General features: G+C 36.1%; 1 protein-coding gene across 1 annotated transcript; it reads left to right on the plus strand.

Moving 5' to 3' along the window:
* The first annotated feature begins 13,165 nt into the window (after positions 1–13,165).
* On the plus strand, positions 13,166–17,164 carry LOC107194622 (spindle pole body component 110-like). The gene has a single exon (XM_015584268.1). It carries the CDS (start codon positions 13,166–13,168, stop codon positions 17,162–17,164), a length of 3,999 nt encoding a protein of 1,332 aa, XP_015439754.1.
* Positions 17,165–21,421: the final 4,257 nt, after the last annotated feature.

The following is a 21,421-nucleotide window of genomic DNA, read 5'->3' on the forward strand; positions in this document are numbered from 1 at the left end:
TCCCTTTCAGAAGCAAGTTGGTTCAAATTTTGTTTAAGGAGTCCGTTTTCTTCTTTCAATTTATTCAATTCGTCGTTTGCGTCATCCAGTAGTGCCTTTAGCTTACTCAATTCCGCTTTCATTTTCTCTAAATCGTTCCGTAGAGAATCCCCATCACCTTTGCATTGATCAATCTCTGCTTTGTATGCCACATTTTTCTCCTTCAGATCGTTATTTTCAGTTTTTAGTTTCTCTATCTCATCCACACATTTGTCGAGGGCATCCTTCAAAGAACCTATTTCCGCTTTCAATTGACCGATTTCTGTGTTAGCCTTCTCGAATTCTCCTTTTAGTCGTTCCAATTCAGCGAGCAAATCAGCATTTTCTGCTTTCAGTTTTTCTACTTCTTTTATGAGATCATTCAATTTCCGTTCCAACTCCGAATTCTTATCCTTTAGCTTCGCATTCTCATTTGCCAACTCATCCTGTTCCACCATAAGTTGTTCCTTAATGTACTTATTTTCATCCATCAGCGCATCCCGTTCCTGTATAGCTTTACTCAATTCGTCCTCGAGTCTATCAATTTCTGCCTCCAGATTGTTCAATGCTATCTTCATGTTGTCGTAATCGTTCTTCAAGGTGTTATTTAAAGCAGTTAGCTCATTAATTTCATGTGCCAGCTCTATGTTTTCTTTCTTCAACTTCTCAAGTTCCCCTTTCAACTTCTCATTCTCCTCAGCCAGTTTCTTGCACACTTCTAACTCTTCTCGGAGTTTATTGTTTTCTTCTTTCGCAGCATCAAGCTTATTTCTCAAGTCCATATTCTCCTTTCGCAATTTTTCCATCTCATCTCGAGTAGTCTCAAGTTCCTTTTGCAAAGCTTCTCTGACTTTCCTTTCATTCGCCAATTGGCCGGTCAATGCTTCAACCTGCTTCCCGATCTCGTCTAGCTCTCTTAACAATTTCTCCCTGTCAGCTTTCAAATCAACTATCTCTTCTTGGAGTTCCTCTATTTTAGCTCTTGCAGATGCAAGCTCGTTTCGCTGCGCTGCCAATTCATCCTCCATGTCCTGCAGTTTCTGTAAAAGACTGTCCTTCTCTAAGCAACACACCTCGAGCTCCGCGTTTCGCTTATTACACTCATCGATTTCGTTTTGCAAACTTTTTATTTGCGCCATCATGTCATCGATCCTTTCCTTCAAATCGTCAATAATCCGTTGCTGTGCCGCCTCCTTCTCCTCCAACGCCTGCTCGAGCCGATTCTTGTGCTCCAGTATCTCAATTATTTGATCATTTCTATCAGCTAATGCTTTCCTTAGTTTATCCAATTCATCCAAAAGTAACTTCTTCTCATCTTCGAGTTGGGATAGCTGGGGTTTTAACATGTCAAGCTCAGATTTTATATTGTTGAAACCAAGCAAGTCTATCTCGGATTGTCTCATGTCATTCAAGAGATCCCTTATCTGAAATGCAACAATATTACAGAATTAAAACAAAGATATAGGAGTGCGAACAACACATATTGCAACCATGTGGACGCCGATTTCAACAAGACTTGTTCTCGTAAATCTAAATTAAAAAGAAAGTGGGCTAATTCGAATTCACGTCACAGTGCACATTACATACAAATGTATTCACGATTAGAGGTTCGATAACCCGATAGAGCGACTCAAACTACATTCTAATAAACTGTACCATACTACGTATCTACATATCTGGGTTATTTTTTTCCTTTCATTTCTTTTCCCAAATTAATTAGTTGTGTTTCACATATTAGTAGCCCAGCCGTACAAATTGTTAACATCAAAATACATTAAACACTGATTTCCTGCACGTTGTATCTTAACGTCAGATAATACGAGACGCGGATGATATTGTGTCTATGGATGTAATCATCGTAGATTCTATGCTATGAAACTGTACCATACATTCAACGATTAGACGTACCGACATATAGACATATAAAACATATTGATGTATAGATGTTAAATGTTAGATGCAATAAAATTAGATAGCATGCTATCGATGTACCGTAGATGTATCGGTATACAGATGTACAACATAGTGATGTATCGATGTACAGGTATATGGTTGATTGATGTACAAATGTATAGGCATATCGATGTATAGGTGTACATACACGTGTATCCAGGTCCTCTCCCTGGTGACCATGTTCCAAACTAAACTAAACTAGGTACGAGTGCAATAGCATATTATTGAAATAATTCCAAAAGTCAGGTTTGATCTATTATAGGTACGAGTGCAATAGCGTAGTATTAAAATAATTAAAAAATTCGTCATAATTCCAAAAAGTCGATCAAAGGCAGGTCTGCTTTATCTACGCGTGCAATAGCGTGAGAACTTTCCGTTGGAGCCGAGTTAGGTCTGTGGTATTTACGAGTGCAATACCATAATAATTCCAAAAATTCTATCAAGGTCATGTCTGGCATAAGCACGCGTGCAATAGCGTGAGAACTTTCCGTTGGATCCGTGGTCCAGAACCGGCTCTATACAGGGTGTTTCATAAATGTCTCGCTTCCGGGAAATGAGGGGTTGCTGGGGTGATTTGAAACCACTTTTTCCTTAGCGAAAATGTTATCTGCGGCTTTGTTAACGAGATATTAACGAAAAACCCCAACCAATCAGAGCGCGAGTTGGCTAGCCGAGTTCCCGCGCTAGCGATGGCTACGCGCTACGCTTGTAGTATGAAGCTCCAAACAAGCAAGTCGGCATGCATCCCAGGAAACCGCGTATAATAGCAAATAAGAAAAACATATCAACGTATAGACGTACGCAGAAACTACGTTCTCTTCGAGGAGCAGGAAAAAAATTGTCACGGACACATGTTGAGTTGACGCTGCTTGACCCAGTCCAAGCACCTTAGCAGTTGTTATTATTTTTTTAATTTTACGCAAGCTACATATGACTTTTTCCCGGCAATAATTCTGCAAGTTTCCGTACCTACATTTTTCTTCGGGTTTCTTAAAGATTCTGTATAAAAAAATAATTATGTATTCGTCTTTTTACGTTACACATGATTTTCTTACATTTATGTTTCATTCATTCATCACTTTAAATGACAAACGAAAGATGATAAACAGTTTGATTTGTTATGTTTTTCTTATTTACTATTGTACGCGGTTTCCTGAGATTCATGCCGATTTACTTGTTCGGAGCTTCATAGTACAAGCGTAGCGAGTAGCCACCGCTAGCGTGGGAAGTAGGCTGGCAAACTCGCGCTCTGATTGGTCGGGGTTTTTGGTTAATATTTCGTTAACAAAGCGGCAGATAATATTTTCGCTAAGGAAAATGTGGTTTCAAATCATCCCAGCAACCCCACTTTTCCTGGAAGAGAGACATTTTTGAGACACCCTGTATATCTATTCATTTTAATACTTTCTGCAAAGTTCGGTCGAAAAAATACCGGTGACCCTTTAAACACTCGATGAAGTATGTTCGATGAAATAAAAATTTTCCTTCCGCCGTGTTTCTCAATCGAAACCACTGAGATTATGCCTTAAACAATTTCCACAAATGAATTCCACACAGAAATTGATATCTCTTCGTACGATACTAACACCTACTTTTGTTTTTATAAATGCTTTGCAGACGGTGAGCATAGGAGCTGCAGTATATGACCCTCAAAGCTTTTTGAACAGTCTAGTATGAAATCGTGTCAGACATTCAAAAATAAATTTTTTAAAAACTAATTCCTTAACAAAATTATTATTACGACACCTTATCATCCCTTTGCCGGAGTTCCGCTTTCATGGCCTCAATCTCGTCCAACAGACCTTGCTGACTTATCATCGTTTCAAGTTCATTCTTCAGCGCATCGATTAGTTTGTCCTTCTCGTCCAGCTGATGTCTTAAATCTAAAACAACGAGTTCGCAGTCTTGGAGCTTTTGCAATAACTCGGAAACATCTATGTATTCCGGGACCGTTGTTGTTTCAACTGTCCTCAGCATTTCCATAGGATCTTCTTGTTTTATTTCCTTCTCATCAATTCTAGCAATATAGTACTCCTGTTCAAGCGGTTTCTTCTCGAGCTCAGCCAATGCGCGACGCAGTTCGTCCATTTCGGTCAAAAGACGCTCATTTTCAAGACGTAAATCGTCACAGCTCTTCGACAGATCCACCAACGTTTCGATTGATCTTTCCACAACTTTTGAGACCTGCTGATCAGCTGTTTGACCTCCTTTCATCAATTCACGGAGCTTCGCCCTCAGACGATATATCGCGGGACAACTCACGTCCTCCTCAGTCTGTATCAGTTTTAATTTTAAGTGCGATATCGTATCCCTCATTCTATCGGAAAAGAAAAATTTTCTTCGTTACAAGACGACCGGCAGTGACAAGGAGAGAACAATTATAAAGACATTTAATTGCCCCAATCCTTCTGTCTGTTCATAATATTATAATTGATATCTGACAGCATAATGTAACATGTGTACATTTACGTTATACAATGGTTTATAAAAAAACTCTGAAGCTTTCATGAACAGAATGCCATACATAAGGTATGAAGAAAAGAAAAAAACTTTAAGAAGTTTCTCTACTCTAGAGGGTAAAATAAAAACAGTTACAAGCATACTATTATTTACGTTCAATGAAATGTTAAGTAAAATTAAAATTTAACCCCCTGATTTTCTGGAAATTATTGTCACTAATCCTGGTAATGTTGTGAAAATTTTTGTAATTAATATAAATAAAGAGTGTATTTAAAATCGCAGTACATTCCCAAAGGAATTAATTATTTATATTTTACGATACAATTTTTGGGCATACAGTTTTGTTTGTCAAATAAATATAAAAAAAGTGATCGGATACACATACTATTAAATATGATTGATCCATGTGTTTGTCTATTATTCATTATTTCTACGTGTAACAAAAATTGATGGCTGTATGGTCATATTTGTTTTCCACCGATCTTACTTACTTTTGTCATCTCAACTTATATCATATAATTTTTTAGACAAATAGTATACCATATTCAATGGACCACATGGCATTTGTTTTAACCCTAGAACGACACTATTAGGTGGCCGCTCACCCCTCAGTACTTTAATTTTGTTTACAGAAGTATAAATAACATATGCGTGTATTAAAAACTGAAAGTTCCACGATTTTAATAAGATGCACTAAAAAATAAAAAATATGTCCCCAAAATCGTGGTACAACCGGTCGGGTGGTGATTCTATAAGAAAAAATAAGTAAAAAAAAGAGTAAGTTTTCTTGTTAGTGCGAAGTACAAAATAAATATCGAGATTTTGATACCCGACTTTCAAATTGCTACGATTCTTGCAATTTTCATTCCAGAGTTTTAAAGTTATTTTCATCCTCCAACAACAAACACACAATATATCGAAATATTTTTTTTTATTTGAGATGTCCAGAATGATTGCTGTTGTGTACACCAGTTTCGGCGTTTTTTGTGCAGACGTAGTATTGAAAACGTGACATGTAGAAAATTATGCGTTTAAATTAATAAAGAAGACGTTAGTTAACATGTTAATAGTGCCTTAACACTAAAACAACCTAACCCTTCAAATTGATGAATTTAAAAATTCTTATTTTACGATTACTAAAATCATGAAGGTGCTTTTGTCGAAATTTATGTGGACTTTTAATTCGTTATACATTTTATCATATACTATATTCTGTTATATTGTATTATATATTGTATATATCAATATATTATACAATTTAGTTTAGCATACATTCATCGCTGGTAGTTCTAGTGTTAATAAATACACGAAGATTCAAAGGATTCGGTAGATTGAGTTTTGCACAAATAATTTACAAAACTACATACACTCCTTTTCAGAGCGTTACACTGGTCTGATTCCCAAGGCAGTAGCTTTACCTCTTGTGCGTTGGTGCAATTAAATTGTCTACGTTTAAAAGAAACAGAACTTGAAAGATGCCATAATAAAAATCCACGACAAATACTCTTTCTTTTCCAGTGCAAAACGCTCCCGTAAAATTCGCATCTTCTCCCTGATATTGTGAACCGATGCGCAAGGATCATCGCAACAATCCCGTTCAGTGAGGGTTTCTTCTAGATCCTTGACTTTATCTTCCAAGGCCGCGTTTGTATTTTGCAGCCTTTCGATTTCTTCTCGGGAGTGTACCAACAGTGGATCAGGCTTCAATATCTCATCCGCATTTACACCTACACAAAAACATCTAATCTTTAGAAATATTTGGTATGGTGCATGCGTTCGATACTGTTCGCAGAAGGCACTCTGAATTTTAAATGAAACCCTGGAAGACGAGCACATTCAGACGTGTACGTACACCGATGTATACATATGTAGTCCGTATTAAGTATCAGAACGTGTAGCTATGAGTATAGTGTTTTGTAAACCACACTTTTAGATGTGAATGTAGCACATGTCTATATGCAATTGCAAGAAAATTTCAAAGTTAAAATCAGTTTAAAGAAGTATTAAAGAAGCATATACATCTAAAAACATCAAAATTACTGATCTTCGATGTTTACGTATTTTTAAACTATGATACCTCGAGAATGTTTCTAGAAAGGTTCAAGTTGATTTAATGAAAATTAAAGGTAATATACGTAAATAAAGTCAAGCGCTTCCGAATATTTTAACAGTATGTCAAACTTTACACGCATTTTTTTCAAAACAGTACTTTCAAAACACGTGCAAAAAATATCTCAGGGGTGGCTAAACCGATTGTCTTGAAATTTTGTATATTTATTGTACACATACAAGACTAATGCTTAACGCAGGGTCTTTTTGATCTAAAACCTCGTTTTGTTTAAAGCCAAAAATCGAAAAATTTTTTAACAAAAATCAGTAGTTTTACTTTAAACAGTCGCCATTTTGTTAGAAATCGATTGAACAAATAACGGCTACGGTAAAGACAAGATCTGCTTGTATATTATAAAGAAATGATTACTGTTTATGTTTCGGATGAACCTTATGAAAATGCTAAATTGAACCACAAACCATATTACCAAAAAAGGGCCTTGTAAACCTTACTGTAACACGCACATTTTTCGTATTTCGTTAGTATCCTCTATAAATTTTTGTAAAAATTGTTGAATATATTGTCATTACAAGAGAAAAAGCAGAAAAATAATGTATTAGTTTCTGGTTAGAAGATTGAAAAAATTAACCCTTTTTTAGCCGTCCTAGATGTGTACCCTCTTAATACAGAAATAGGCAAGTGTGTATCCAAATAAAATTCAACGGTTATACGACACAGTGCGAACCAAGATGGCAGAAGTAATAAACAATAAAGGAGGCTCCACAGATTATTAAACAATAATCGGTTTATATGATACTTATTTTTTTCTATTAAATATACGTGTATGTTCGTTGTATGTGCTATCATTTCGTCCTCTCCATGTAACAGTTTGCATTTGTAAACACAAAAATCCGTCATACATTATGAAACCGCCCCTCAAATTATTGTAAAATTGAATTATTGAAAGTAAAATGTGAAAAAGTATTAAAATAATGTAGTTTTACTACTTTACAGTATAGCAATGACACTACGCATTTGTACGCAAAGTACATTTATAAAGGAGTTATTTAAACATAAATTAAATTAAAATTAAATATTAATAATTATTAATACAATGATTATAATCATTTAATATTTTTCAACAGAAAATACATTTTTCTGTCCTTTAGTAAATGTCAAATTTCATTCATTTTTATATTGTAAAATAATTATTCTGAACTATTTTTTCTGAAAATACAACTAAAGAAATTTCGATTGCTGTGCCGTTGAACACTTGTAACTTCTTCTAAACCAGATTTGCAGCACTTAGAACAAAAAGAAATTATTGCTAACTTTTCGAAAATGTTTGTTGTTTGTTTTCAGAATATCTTTGATACTAACATATTCACGATATTCTAACCCACATAGTCTTTTCCTCTATTCTTGGAGAATCGATATAAAACAAAGTTTAATATGATGCATCTGACTTCAAAATATATGAGATCAGATATCAACATAAACAAATCCATAAATAATATTTTAAGTAATAAATTATTGGAAAAGTCTCCTTACTTTAAATCAACGTTACAGTTGATTTGAAAACGACTTCTCGTTACAAAAGATACTTTATTGTTTGCATGGACGTTTTAAAATAATGTTGTTCAAGTATTGCCCCCGTCTGTAAGAAATACAATTCGATTACATTAAAAAAAGTATTACATCCGTCAAGTTAAGATTCAAAACAAATATGTATTTGAAAAAATTTTCATGCACTCTAAGATATCTATGTTTCCTTGATTTACGGTATCAAAACGAAAATTGTTACAGTACCAAAACATTTAGTTGGTACCGTATATCTATCCGATCGATGCCCTTTTAGCAATATTAACTTCTCAGAGCGACGCTCGTTTGAACTGAACGATACGCTGACGTACGTATAAGAGAAAAAGGGAACCGAGACAAGTAAGTATTCATCCTAAATTCCAATTAATCAATTTAGTGCGAGCCATCTTTCAGGCAAGCAGAAAGAGAGTACGAAATATCATACACAGATACCGAATGTCTGAAGGGCTTGTTTTAAAGACCTATTTTCGCTCTCAAACTGAAGTCGTTCCATTCGCCATTTTTTCATCTGACACTTCATTACGGCGAGTTTCCTCAGGGCGAACGAGAGGTCGTAGATCTCCGATTCTTTAGAATTGTCGCTGAAAGGATTGTAACTGCAACAACAGCATGGCTCGTTTGGTGGATCAATCGATGCTTCTGCAGAGGATGCGTTGCATCCGCAACGGCAAAATGACGAAGTAAACCGAGCTTCCATTCTGTAAATAATGTATTAACATTTTACCAGATTAGAAATTTCTATAGGGTATTAAAAAAAATAGTGCAACATGGGGTGGGTCCCATCCATTCCACCCTGATTTCAATAAAATTGTGCAATGTGGTAAGGATAGATACACGTCAGAAACTTTCTACCGATGCTTGGTTTTTTAATAAGATTTGTCTTCCTCAGAAATTCTAAGGTAAATGCCATGCAGTCCAACACAGTCCTCTAACTAGAAGGCACCCTTGCCTTCCCTACTCAGTGGTCAAATCCTCCAGAAACAATGGCTTCATTATTCTGGACAATCGCGCAGTGTGTGTGGACACTTTTCGCGGACTTCTATGGTGTACGTGCATGTGCGAAATAATTTCATGGATACTCGTGGACAGGACAATTGTTGTACGTGATAACCAGAGGGGGTATTAACCCTCTCTACTCGATAATATTCGTGAGAGGATAATTACATTTCTTGAGAATTTTATCAAGTAATCATAGTTAATACGATAAAAGTGGGTTCGACTTAAATACCACGGTTACAAGTTATCGACATTTTCTTAAGTAGACAGCTGTACTACCTACTTTTTCTGGACGTCGTTGAGTCTTTAGAGTGACTGTATGCCCCTTACGAACTTTGCCCCGCTGACACTCCGTGCGCGCGGATTGCCATCATTTGGGTTAATTTTTAAACGCTTATAACTAACAAACGAAGCATTTGTCACAATTTCGTTATTCTTGATTTTCATTTTATTTTGCCCCAAAGAATCACCCTTTACATTTTTTCCCACTAGTGGTCGAACACACTGCATATATCCAAGCGGTCGCCCGAACGGTGAACATACACGCGGATATTACTGTACATAATAGACTGTGAGGTCTTCTGGTACGGCTAAAGTCGAGATTGTAGGACAGAAGTAGCGCAAGGGTAAGTCTTTCTTGCTCAAATATCGCAGAGGGTGAGGAGAAAGCGATTGGAGAGCGCTGAAAAGGGATACTGCATGCATCTAATGCCACCAACAACAACTATGGATAGGGAGGCATTTGCTCGCCTCCCCCCCACTCACATTACAGGTTTTACAACACCAATTGGGGTCTGGTTGTAAACGCATTCTCGCTCCACGAAAGCTATACCGTCGACAATATGCGCGCGCACTTTCTTACCCCTCTGTTATCCCGCATGCCGTCTCCTAATCTTTGTATATTTATACTTGTGAGTAGTGGGAGAATAAACTGAATGATGGTAAAGACCATTTCGTCCTTACCAACAACATATTGGCCAGACCTGCCATAAGATGTTAGGTCTATTCTTATATCTCGACTGTGATTTAGGGTATTTTTTGGCCCGCTGCCAAATTTCATCACAATTAACAGTTGACACTTCTGGAGGGTCCCTTGTTAATTTTTACGATGAAGCCATAACATTGGGGTTTATTATACAGAGTGTCTAGTAAATCGTGATATAATAGGAAGAAAATGTTAAGTAACATTTTTTTATACACCAGTTTTCACTTCCGAGAAAGTCAAATTGGGTAATTCATCTGGTACATATAAACTCTATTACCATTGGCTAAGCAGTCTATCTATAACTGATTATTTTTACTTGCATTAGTGTACCGAAATTTTAACAGCGGCTGTGATATTCTAAATTTTTCTCAATAATTTCATATAAATCCCGAATAAGTATTTAATACTATATTTAGCAAGTGTCGTTGAAAATAAATGATATCATAGCACAATGAACGTTTAATAGACATAGAAATAGCACGTAATAGATAGGCGTATTAGCCAGATGTATGTATAAGTATGCGAGATCAAAGAATACTTACAAAGCTCTACATGAACAAATTTTATGCCACATTCCCAATTTATTTTTATATGAAATACAAATCCTGCAATCTGATTGCAATATGATTTACCGGGCATTGAGTATTAACTCCAACAATATATGAATAGCAACAATTACGAGTTTCTATTTTCAACGGAATAAAAACGATCACTTTACAACTGAATTTTATAAACTTTCTTACTTTGTTCTCCAATCCCCTCGATTTCGATTTTGATATTATCCACTATGTCACATTTTACAGGTTATCCACATGTAATTATTTTCACTCCGTTTTTTTACTCGCGACCAGTGACACTGATATAAGTGAATAATTATCGTAAATCGATTACAGAGCGCCCGACGCGACTAAGCGCGGAACTGTCCTCAAATAACAGAGAAAAAGAAAACTAAAAATTTAGCCGAATTATGCAATGCTGAAGCAAAGTATTTCGTCGCGGCTGTCACACTTTTATTGCTGCATGTCTCCGATGATCGATACAAATCGATAACCTATTTAACATCAAATTTCTTTTATTAATCCTTTTGCATTCCAAGAATTCTTTAATGCGAACGACCAATAACTCCAACATGATTTTGTGTCATTTGTGAAAATTAAAAATTTGTTTTTCCGATAATTTTTTATAATCGCTTATAATTTAAACTTCTTTTCCATTAATCCTATTCATGTGAAAACAAATAAAACTTGTATTATGTGATTATTAACATATGTATGTCGCTGTAATAACACCAGTGCAGTGTTTAATTTTCTAATGAATCAGAAGAGTTCGCGGATTATTGCATGATATGATATGTTTAAGATGTTGTAAATGGTTAATCTTTAAAATACTGAAAGATACGACGTCTTATGATATTAACAATGTATTTGTAATCTCTGTTTTATATTAGAATATTTCTTTATGACGATGAACAGTAATTCTGACACTAAAAATTTAGTATAGCCTCATCAACGGCGCCAAAATATGATTTGCATATTTCTAACAAAGATATTAAAATAGTTTTTATAAATTTCGAAAAGGGCTGAAATATGACACACTAAACTGTTAAATATTTTAGTTCCATAAGTAGGTCTAGAATATTTATAGCCGTTGGATTTCTCAGAATCGTTCTAATGCAAAATTTTTTATAAATACTGTGGTTTTATTTAAAAAACGAAAGGTGACTTCCAGTTCCTCGAAAAATTTGGTTCAACTAATTAACAACTTTATTCTAACTTCTAAAATGTCATTCCGTGGAAGGTAATGGAAACCCATGAGCAAAGTGTCATTCTTTACAAAATCAATAAAAAAGTGTAACGACACTACCTAATGGTTTTGTGCGAAAACTTCAGTTTTTTGAAATTCAATCAGATTTCGTGTAACATTTTTTACCGTATTTAATGTAATACATCATGCTGTGTAATCTATTAAAAAATAGTAAACAGACATGTTCTTTTATTCTATTAATATTTCTTTATTTTGTGTATGTCTTTATAACAGTTATTATTGTCTATTATATAATCTAATTAATAAAATCATTCAAAATAACTAATGAACATATGTGCATTTACTATTGTTGTCAGATAAAAATGTGAAGATACACACGAAACAAGTTGCTAACATCGCGACTACCAATTTTAACCTCTTCACGATAATTGAAAGAGCAAACAAATTAAAAGTTAAACTATGCGTTAAAACACTGAATAGTTTCATATACCCAAGCACCAATAATTACTTTCGTATAAATAAATTTTGAAGGTAAGTTCTTGTTCATTATAAAATTGTAATATGTTTAAATAAATGAAGATATATTAACGAATAACCAATCATCGTGCAGGGTGCTCACCAACTTCGAGTAGTATTTCCAAACATTATTTACAGAGAATTATATTCCATATGAAGAACTGTGCTTACATCAATAATGACAATTGGTAACATATAATTGAAAGGAAGGATGGACCTAGTAACTTTAGTCAATCAACGATTTAGAAATTATATTTAATGAACTTCGATATGGATTGTTTATAGGATTAGAAGTTTTAAGTTTATATAAGGAAACTGATTTAATCCGAAAGCAAAAGATTCTACAAAAAATGTTACATGAATATACCTTCAAAACTCAATAATTAAGGTGATATTGTTAATTAAAGTTCCTTAATTTGTACCATATTGATGGATCAGTAGCATCTAAACGTATTCTTATCTCGAACTCAATTAGTTTTACGGACATAAATTGAACTAAGAAAATATACTTATAGATTGCTTGATCGTTGTAATATGTAAACTACTAGTATCAAGTTAATTTACATGTTACTCTGATAAATAATATAATTAAAAGTCAAAGTTTGTGTTTGGATCAAATTGACACGAACATCTATCAAATTATGTACAAATTGAAACGAAAATACATTCTGTAATAATTTCAGTTTCACCGATTTGACCAATTAAAAATTTTCCTGTCTACAAACGTACTCGGATTGCTTCGACTTAGAAGTTCTTCGTAATAAAATTACTTGAACCGAAAACTTCATTCCAACTCGCAACCTAACGTTCGATAAGCAATAATGGAAGAGGAATCTCTTAACAATTGTTTGTCAATTGACGAATATGACGACACATACAAAGAGAAGACAAGAATATCCGAAGTTGCAGCTGTCACTCTGTGCAAGCTAAACACTATATTGAAGCAGATGAAGCATTGGAAAGATGATCGGGTAAAACTGAGGACCAACATTTGTCGACTGAAGTTAGCGTTACGCGTTGTTGGAAGAGACACAGACGACGGTCTCTATGCTGATCCGTTAGTCGAACATCAGAAGGCGGAGATCAAACGACTAGAGGGGGTGAATCAGTCGTTGAAAAAGGAAATCACGGACTTTAAGAGCACTTTATTTGGGGAAGACTATATGACATCTGGCAACGCTTGGACATCAGACAACAAATTTCTCAAAGTCAAACAAGATTTTTATGTCGAGAACGAACGGTTGAGCAACGAAATTCACTATCTCAAAACTCGGTTGAAAGAGGTAGAAGAGGGACAGGTGCACAGTTCCAAAGTAGATCATTTGAAATGTACGCTGAAGCACTTTATGATGGTCGATCACACCATGGAAATAATATTTACCGACATAATCAACAGAGTTGCCGAGACAATCGCGAATCTGTCCAAGGAACTTGTAAACGTGAGTGGACACTTGCAAATGTTTAGATTGAAGAACGATAATTTATATTTGAAGATCGATAAATTGAAAGCGTTAGTACGATCGAAATGTGGTAACTCGGTGGATTATCAGAAGAGGATCGTCGAATTAGGCAGACTAGCAAAATGTCTAAAGACGGAATTGTGCGTACTCAAAGTTAATTTTGAAGACGAATCATGGAACAAGACTTCCAAAGCGCAGGATAATCTCAAAAATGCCCAACAATTGGCAAACGAGCTAAAGAACAAACTGAAAAATGATTACGAGGCCCTGCTTGCCGCCGGTAATCCAGATTGCTTGCAATACATTAAAAAGATCGTTGATCTACGCTTGAACTTGAAACAGCTGCATCTTGAACTGACAAAACCAACGTTACTTTCCTGCTGTCCCGACAAGAAAAAAGAGAACAGTAAATACTGGGAACAGATATTCAGTTTGGAGTCTATTTTGAAGCACATGTGTATCGATATTGATAAATTTAAGAACGATCACGCGGTGAAACACTGCAAGTTTGAACACACCGAGAGTGTTGAGTATCTGAACAAAATGGAAGCGCTTCAGGTGATCGTCGAAATAGTAAGAGTAACTATAAACGGATTAAAGCTTCAAACAGGAGAAAATTCAAAGAGAAGGGAAGACATTGAAAAATTAAAAGATCTCATTGGTAGAATGTGTCACGAAATCACGCAATTGGAAGTGATCGTTGCGCCGAACGATAGCTCAAGCTTGTTCAAGCGGATCGAGGAACTGGAGGAGTCCATCATTCGCTTAAAACCAAACTTGAACGAAGAGCATGAGCGCGCGGATCTCTTCGAGCAGAAATTATTCGATACGAAAACTTCGCTGGAGCAAAGAACCATGGAGCTAAAGGATATGCAACAAAAGGTCTCGACGTTGACGGAGGAGAACAAAACTTTAAAGGTGAAAGTAAAAAAGACAGAAGACAAAGTGTCAGAATTACAGCGTGAACGGGAGAATGACAGAAAGGAATTGGAACAGCTGCAACAAGTAAGAAATGAAGTGAATACAATAAGAAAGAAATTGCTAAACCTCCATACTGAAAAGGACGAACTATTGAAGGAGATAGGCAAAATGCGTGATGATTTGCTGAAGAAAAACGATGAAATTAAATTAATAACTTTCGAAAAAGATCCAATGGAGAAGTCATTGAACGCGAAAATTGCGGGTACTGGAAACAATCTTCACGCAACTGCGAAGGAAAAGGTAAAGGTGCAAACTAAAGTAAGCAATTTCAAAAAAGCAGTACGTAGATCTAAGGAAACTAGCAATCTAGACAAGGAAAATGGGAACGTGAAAGCAACAGAAAAATCATCAGAAGATATCAGTATTCAACTGCAGCGACTAAAGCACGAGTTAGAAACATCGCAAGAGTGCCTGGATAATGCGAACCATGAAATCGTCAATCTAAAAGCCAGATTGGACCATTTCTCTGACGACAAGGTAAGGCTTGAGGAGAGTATTTGTCACTTGGAATCAATAAAAAAATTACTCACGTACCAATTGAGCGTTGAAAAAACTATCGTTGAGCAGAAGGAGAAGGAATTGACGAAAATGATGTCGGACTATAATGAATTAGACAAAGAAAAGTCTAATTTAAAGAACGAGAAGGAAACATTAGGGATGGAAGTGACAGATTTAAAAACAGAAAAGGAATTGCTCCAGAATTCTATAAGAAACGTTACGGCGAAATGCTCTATACTCGAACACGAGGTCAAGGAATATAAGTCTGAGTGCAGGGAGCTCCGAGAAAAGATAAGGAATTTCAAAACAAGCGCGGATGATTTAGCGTCCAAGTTGCAAGACTCTCAGGCGGAGCTGAACGGAGCCGGAGATAGAATAAGACTACTGGAATTTGAAAATTCGAGACACCGCGACAGTTTAGCCAAGTTGGCTGTAGAAAACACCGATTTCAACAACCGTATGCAAGTGCTCCTGACAGAAAAGGATGACCTCACGACGCGTATTAACGAGCTCCACGCTGAGAATGTCGTGCTGAAGGATCAGCTGAATAAAGTTAAAACGGAGAACGAGTGCTCCTCCGTCGAATTGAATAAGGTGAGAACGGAGCGTGACGAAGCGAGGTCGGAGAACGCATCGCTGCGGAATACCTTCGATGAAACGAAAAAAAACAACGAGACGTTACAGAAAACAACCGAGGAGCTGAAAAGAAAACTGCACGGCGGTCTCAGCGAGCGCAGAGTACTCGAGAATCAGCTGAAAATTTTGGAATTGATGAATGTCACGTTAAAGAAAGAGAAAGAAATGTTATATCGTGAATATGTTGGCAGCCTACGATCTGAACATCTAAAGGCGGAATTAGAGAGAGCCGTAGTAAAGGACGTGAGTTTCAACGAACAGGTGAACAGTGGACAGATTGTCGACTGTATGCCGGAAAAGTGTGGTAATGAAAGAAAGTGGAATGGTACGAAGTCCGATAAATGCATAAAGGGGAAGATAAAGATGAAAGAGAGGAACGATGAAATGAAGAAGCTACAAATGGAAAGCGACGCTTTGAAATTCGAGCTGTCTAACTTGAGGAACCAAAACTATGAGGTCAGTGTGGAGTTAAGTCGCAAAAAGGAGAAATTTCAGAAACACGAGATCGACTTAACGCAGACCACCGTGAACAAAGTCGCAATCAGACCTACTATCAATCTTTATTGCAAAGAAATCAACAGTTACTCGGACCACTATTCTGAAGGCAATGTAGGCGCAGTAGCGTGTATTAACCGTTCAGATGGTTGTTACAACGAACAGACAACGGATCAAAAGTCCGGAATAGAAATCGAGAGACTACTTGAACTCATAAACAAAATGAAAATCGAGAACGTTGCATTGAAAATGGAATTGAATAATTTGAGGTGTAACTTTGTCGTTAATTTCTCGGAGAACGAAAAGAAATGGTACGAATTGCAACACGCGTTAGAAGAGATTCGAGCTTTGAAAGCAGAATTGACAAAATTGCGAAATGAGAAGGCGTCCTTACAAGTTCGACTAGAAACAGCTGAAACAAAATTGGATCGGCTGGATTCGGAGAAGATCGCTTTGAAAAATGAGCTTTATACCTTGAGAAATACGAATGCTGAGTTCAAACGCAAAGCGAACGAACTACGGTGCAATTATAAAAAATTTAAGGAAAGAAGTATAGGTTTTGGAAATTGCATAATGGGAGCAATGAAAAAGATAAAAAAGTACACGTTGAGCACGGAAAATCCAGATATCACAGACGACGAACTGAAGGATCTTTTGAAGAAACTCATCTCATACGAAGAACTTGTGCAATCGATCAACGAGGTGGAAACAAATTTCGAAGGCATATATGTTGACGTTGGAACGGCATGATTTCATAATGCCACTTTGTAGCGTACTCTCGCATAAATAAATATTAGTGCTGTAATAAAAAATCAATCACAAAAAAAATCAAGTTTCAATACTATGAAAGTTATTGTAATTGTTTGTAATAGAAAAAAAAGTACAATACATGTCAATATATTTCGCACGGTTGTAATATTACCACTAATTCAAAGAAGCAATAACGCTCTTGATTAAAAACACAATGAAGCCAGATTCACACTAGCGGTCACGGTACGGTCAGATCACGTCAAATCCAGTAAAAGTCTTTATCGCTCACACGTAGTTCAATGAGAAAAGTATAGGTTAAATTCAGACTGATCGTGATCTGACCGTGCTTTTGACCGCTAGTGTTAATCTGGCCTAATAGTTCACGGAAACTGGTAGTTCTACACAAATTTGTGTTCATCGTTCAAGTTTTATGAGTTCTTCTTGTTACAAAAGTTCAAGAGTTCAAATAGTTCAAAAGATTTCTATGAAATTGAAGTTATTCAAAGATTTCTCATGCATTCAGAAGTTTTACTAGTTCTGTTCCGTTCGGAGATCCGATTGGTTTTGATTCATTCGGTACAAGAATTCGAATAGTTCTCTTACGTTAGTGGAAAAATATTCTTTAAATCCAACAAGTCAAGGACCTCAGCTTCGGGTCACCGATTTTAATGAAACTGTCAGGGCATGTAAAAGATTTCAACCCTTTTACAAATCATCTGCTCCTCCCTCCGTATATGGGCAGATAGTCGAAAGTTCTTAAGTTATTTGCTCTTAATATTGTCCACGTGACTTAAATACAAGTTATGTTAGCCGATTATTTACAGATCTTGGAGCATCGGAACAGCGTCCATGGTTTCTATCGTGACAACCAGAGTGTGGGTTAGGTATGCGTGAGCTACATTCCTACTATTGGCCGGCTAGCAATGCCTCCCCAACTACCTACATGAAGCACCGGTGCTCTCTCTCCTCCTGTGGGACGGGGGGTAGTAGATTGAAAGTGGTAAACAGAAGGAGAATGGGGTTCTTGAGCTATTCGGGACATAGGCAAGTCATGTTAGGTGGTTGAAATAGGCGATATAGCTCTCTCTCGTTTGGAGGAGGTACGACGATGATCTGCTAACTTATTCAAGTGTTCTTCAAACAGTGTTTATTTTCAATTAAGTAAACCGTAAGCATTATCGCTTTTCTCCACTATCTATGACCTTCAATGATCTTATGTAATAAGTCGGTGAATTTATTTTAAGCTCCTCTATCACATTAAAAAGATCCATTTAAAAATATGGAGGTGGCCTTGAAAAATCCAAAGTACCTCCACCTGCAAAATAATTATAAATATAATAGCTCTCTTCGTGCTGTGCAATTTTAGTTCAACAAATATTTCTGTAAACCTTACAGTTTCGAAGATATCTGAGGTGGTAATAATTATTGTCCCACCCTGTATGAGTCATTCCACGTCAAAACGCACAGAATTGCGGTCATCGTCACCGATTATCGTCGCCTTTATTGATAACCGCGAAAAAATGAACCCTGTCAAATTTTAACTGCCCATCTCGAACTGTTTCCAAGATATTGAATGTTAAAGTTTTAAAAAATTGGATGAAATCAGCCGACACGACGTCACTTCAACTACAATATTTTGGTTATTTTTAGAGCATTGACTTTGTTCTCATATTAAAGCTAAAGAAACCCTTTATCTAACTATATACACAAAATATTGTTTATTGTTAATAAATACAATAAATATTAAAGTTACATTTTCAAACACTGATTTAACACTGTTTCCTTCCATAGATCGATTTAGAAAAAATCCCACTGGATTCCTTGAATCTTCAGCTTTAAATTACACTTCTCAAAAAGATGGAGCGATTTCGGGAACATTTAAAAAAAAAATTTACCTAGGTGTACGTCGCGTGGAGTGTGCCGATGTCACGATGAGCCAAACAGTTGCCACATAATTGGCATAATATTGAACTCTATCGAAGGAGTTTCAATGAAAGAATATGCTGCCACAATAGGAAAAATAATTGGACCGAATTCTATCCGCTTCATTTCTCGGATTTCAAATGGCCGAGTATACATATACCTTGACAGCAAGGACACGGTACAAAAACTAACAGCCACAAACAAGACGATAATAATCAATCATATTAAAGTAGATGTAAGACCACTTATCGTCCCGTCCGAAAGAATAGTACTTTCAAACATATCACCGACAATATCCCATGAACATATCGAGCAAACCTTTATCAGGAACAAAATAAGAACAACTTCGAAACTAACATGCCTCAAAGCAGGCATACAGGAAAAAGTAATTCCAACACGTACTAAGCTTTCGCAGGCAGACATATCTACGTTAATCTAATGGACGTTTATAAAATCCTAAGCTCCTTCTTGATAAACCATGATGACACTCAATACCGGATATTCACCTCAACCGATAAAGTGTCCTGCTTTTTATGCAAAGAAGGACACGTAGCAAGACAGTGCCGTATGCAGTCAGGAGACCCTCTTCGAATCCCACTGCAGCGGTTTTACTTTTTATTTTTAATTATTTTATAATTTCACTTTGTAACCTCCCAGTAAAATAAAAAACTTAAAAATATTCATTTGTGAGGTATTTAAAAAGAAGAAAATAAATGTTTCCACTTCAATATTTTAATTTTTTTATATATACATACATATTATGTTATATATGTACCAATTATTCTTACAATTAGATGTTATCCTTACAACCGTAATCTTACTCCCCCGCTCAGTTCATGCTCCATCTATATATGTCGATGGGGCCAACTCCGAATAGATCGAAGCGCTGATGTAAACAATCGGACGCTAGCGGAAACACATAATCGGTATTTGGGACGGCTTGATAATACCACCGACTAGGTATAGAATAGACCTATCATCCAATGCTTTTTCTGTCCCACGTTCATAGGGCTACGTAGCCCTGTTACCATTTTAGTGTCAATATCCGACGTTACCGATAAAGCATGAATTCTGAGTATTATTAGCACAAATGAAGTGTTATATATTCCATTCATATTACGTGTATCTATATGATTTCACGAGAATAAAAATATCCGATGCTTCAGTTTAAGGTTAAGGGATAAATATGACAGTCATGAAACATGAAACGGAAAAGTATATATTTTTTCACTTAACTACAAGACAATTTATTCTAAATGCATCGTTAATGGACATTTTATTAATGTTACTTTTTACATGTTCTTGTTTTATTCGTTTTTATATCTTGCCTTACATTTGTATATTTGTAACAGATAAATTCAGAATAGATGTAGTTTCATAAATAGTTTATCAAATCTACATGTGGGAGAATATATACACCGCTTTCATTAACATCTACATATTTATAATTTATATGGGAGTGTGAATAGTTTTACTGCCTATTGTAAGAATTTTAATACGCACGAACAATTACTTTCTGGTAATTGGTAAATTTTTACATATGAATTCACTTACACGTTATTTACTTCAAAAAGTAATTAATAAGTTTTATTTACTTCAGCTACGTGTCTCTCAAATTAAGTGAAATACAGAAGTTTTATTTTCTTGAAAATTAGTGTCAAAGAATGCAGCAACTGGTCAGATTAGTTTCGTAAATAAATCGAAACCTTGTATCGGCACATTGTTTTTTATGCTATCAAATATCTCACGGAATCTTTTAGGAAGTAGTAAAATCTTTTACACAAATTCAATGAAATACTTTCAGGTACCCAGGTTAGGGCTATGAAATTAGAATGTTCAAGAAGAGGTAAAAAAGTTTCATATTTGCAATTATTTTGTGAAATGAATAATAAATAAGGGTCTTAGGGATTTATACTGGAGAGCTAAATCTTTAAAAGGAACATGTCGCTTAAACAAATTAGTTAAATATGATATTTATTTGGGGAAATAAACGAGAGCGGTAGAGCGAGTTGCGGTATCGGTGCTCTCCGTCGGTGTCGACGCGTACCGAACGAGGCCGAAGATAGTCGGAGCAGGCGAAAGGGAGAGAGCGAGAGCGATAGAGCGAGCCGCAGTATCGGTGCTCTCCGTCGGTGTCGACGCGTGCTGAGGAATTTCAGCGGTCTATGAGGGGAGGTATGCGAGCGATACAGTACGGTAGAGCGTGCCGCGGTATCGGTGCTATCCGTCGGTCCGACGCACTAGTGACGTTGCGTCACACAGTTTATTGACCTAGCCGTGTACGCCGTGTACCATAGCCGTACCTGGCTGTACCATCCGGTGTTTGGGTCGTTC

The sequence above is a fragment of the Dufourea novaeangliae genome, unplaced genomic scaffold (genome assembly GCF_001272555.1).
Source record: "Dufourea novaeangliae isolate 0120121106 unplaced genomic scaffold, ASM127255v1 scaffold8, whole genome shotgun sequence".
Classification (NCBI taxonomy): domain Eukaryota; kingdom Metazoa; phylum Arthropoda; class Insecta; order Hymenoptera; family Halictidae; genus Dufourea; species Dufourea novaeangliae.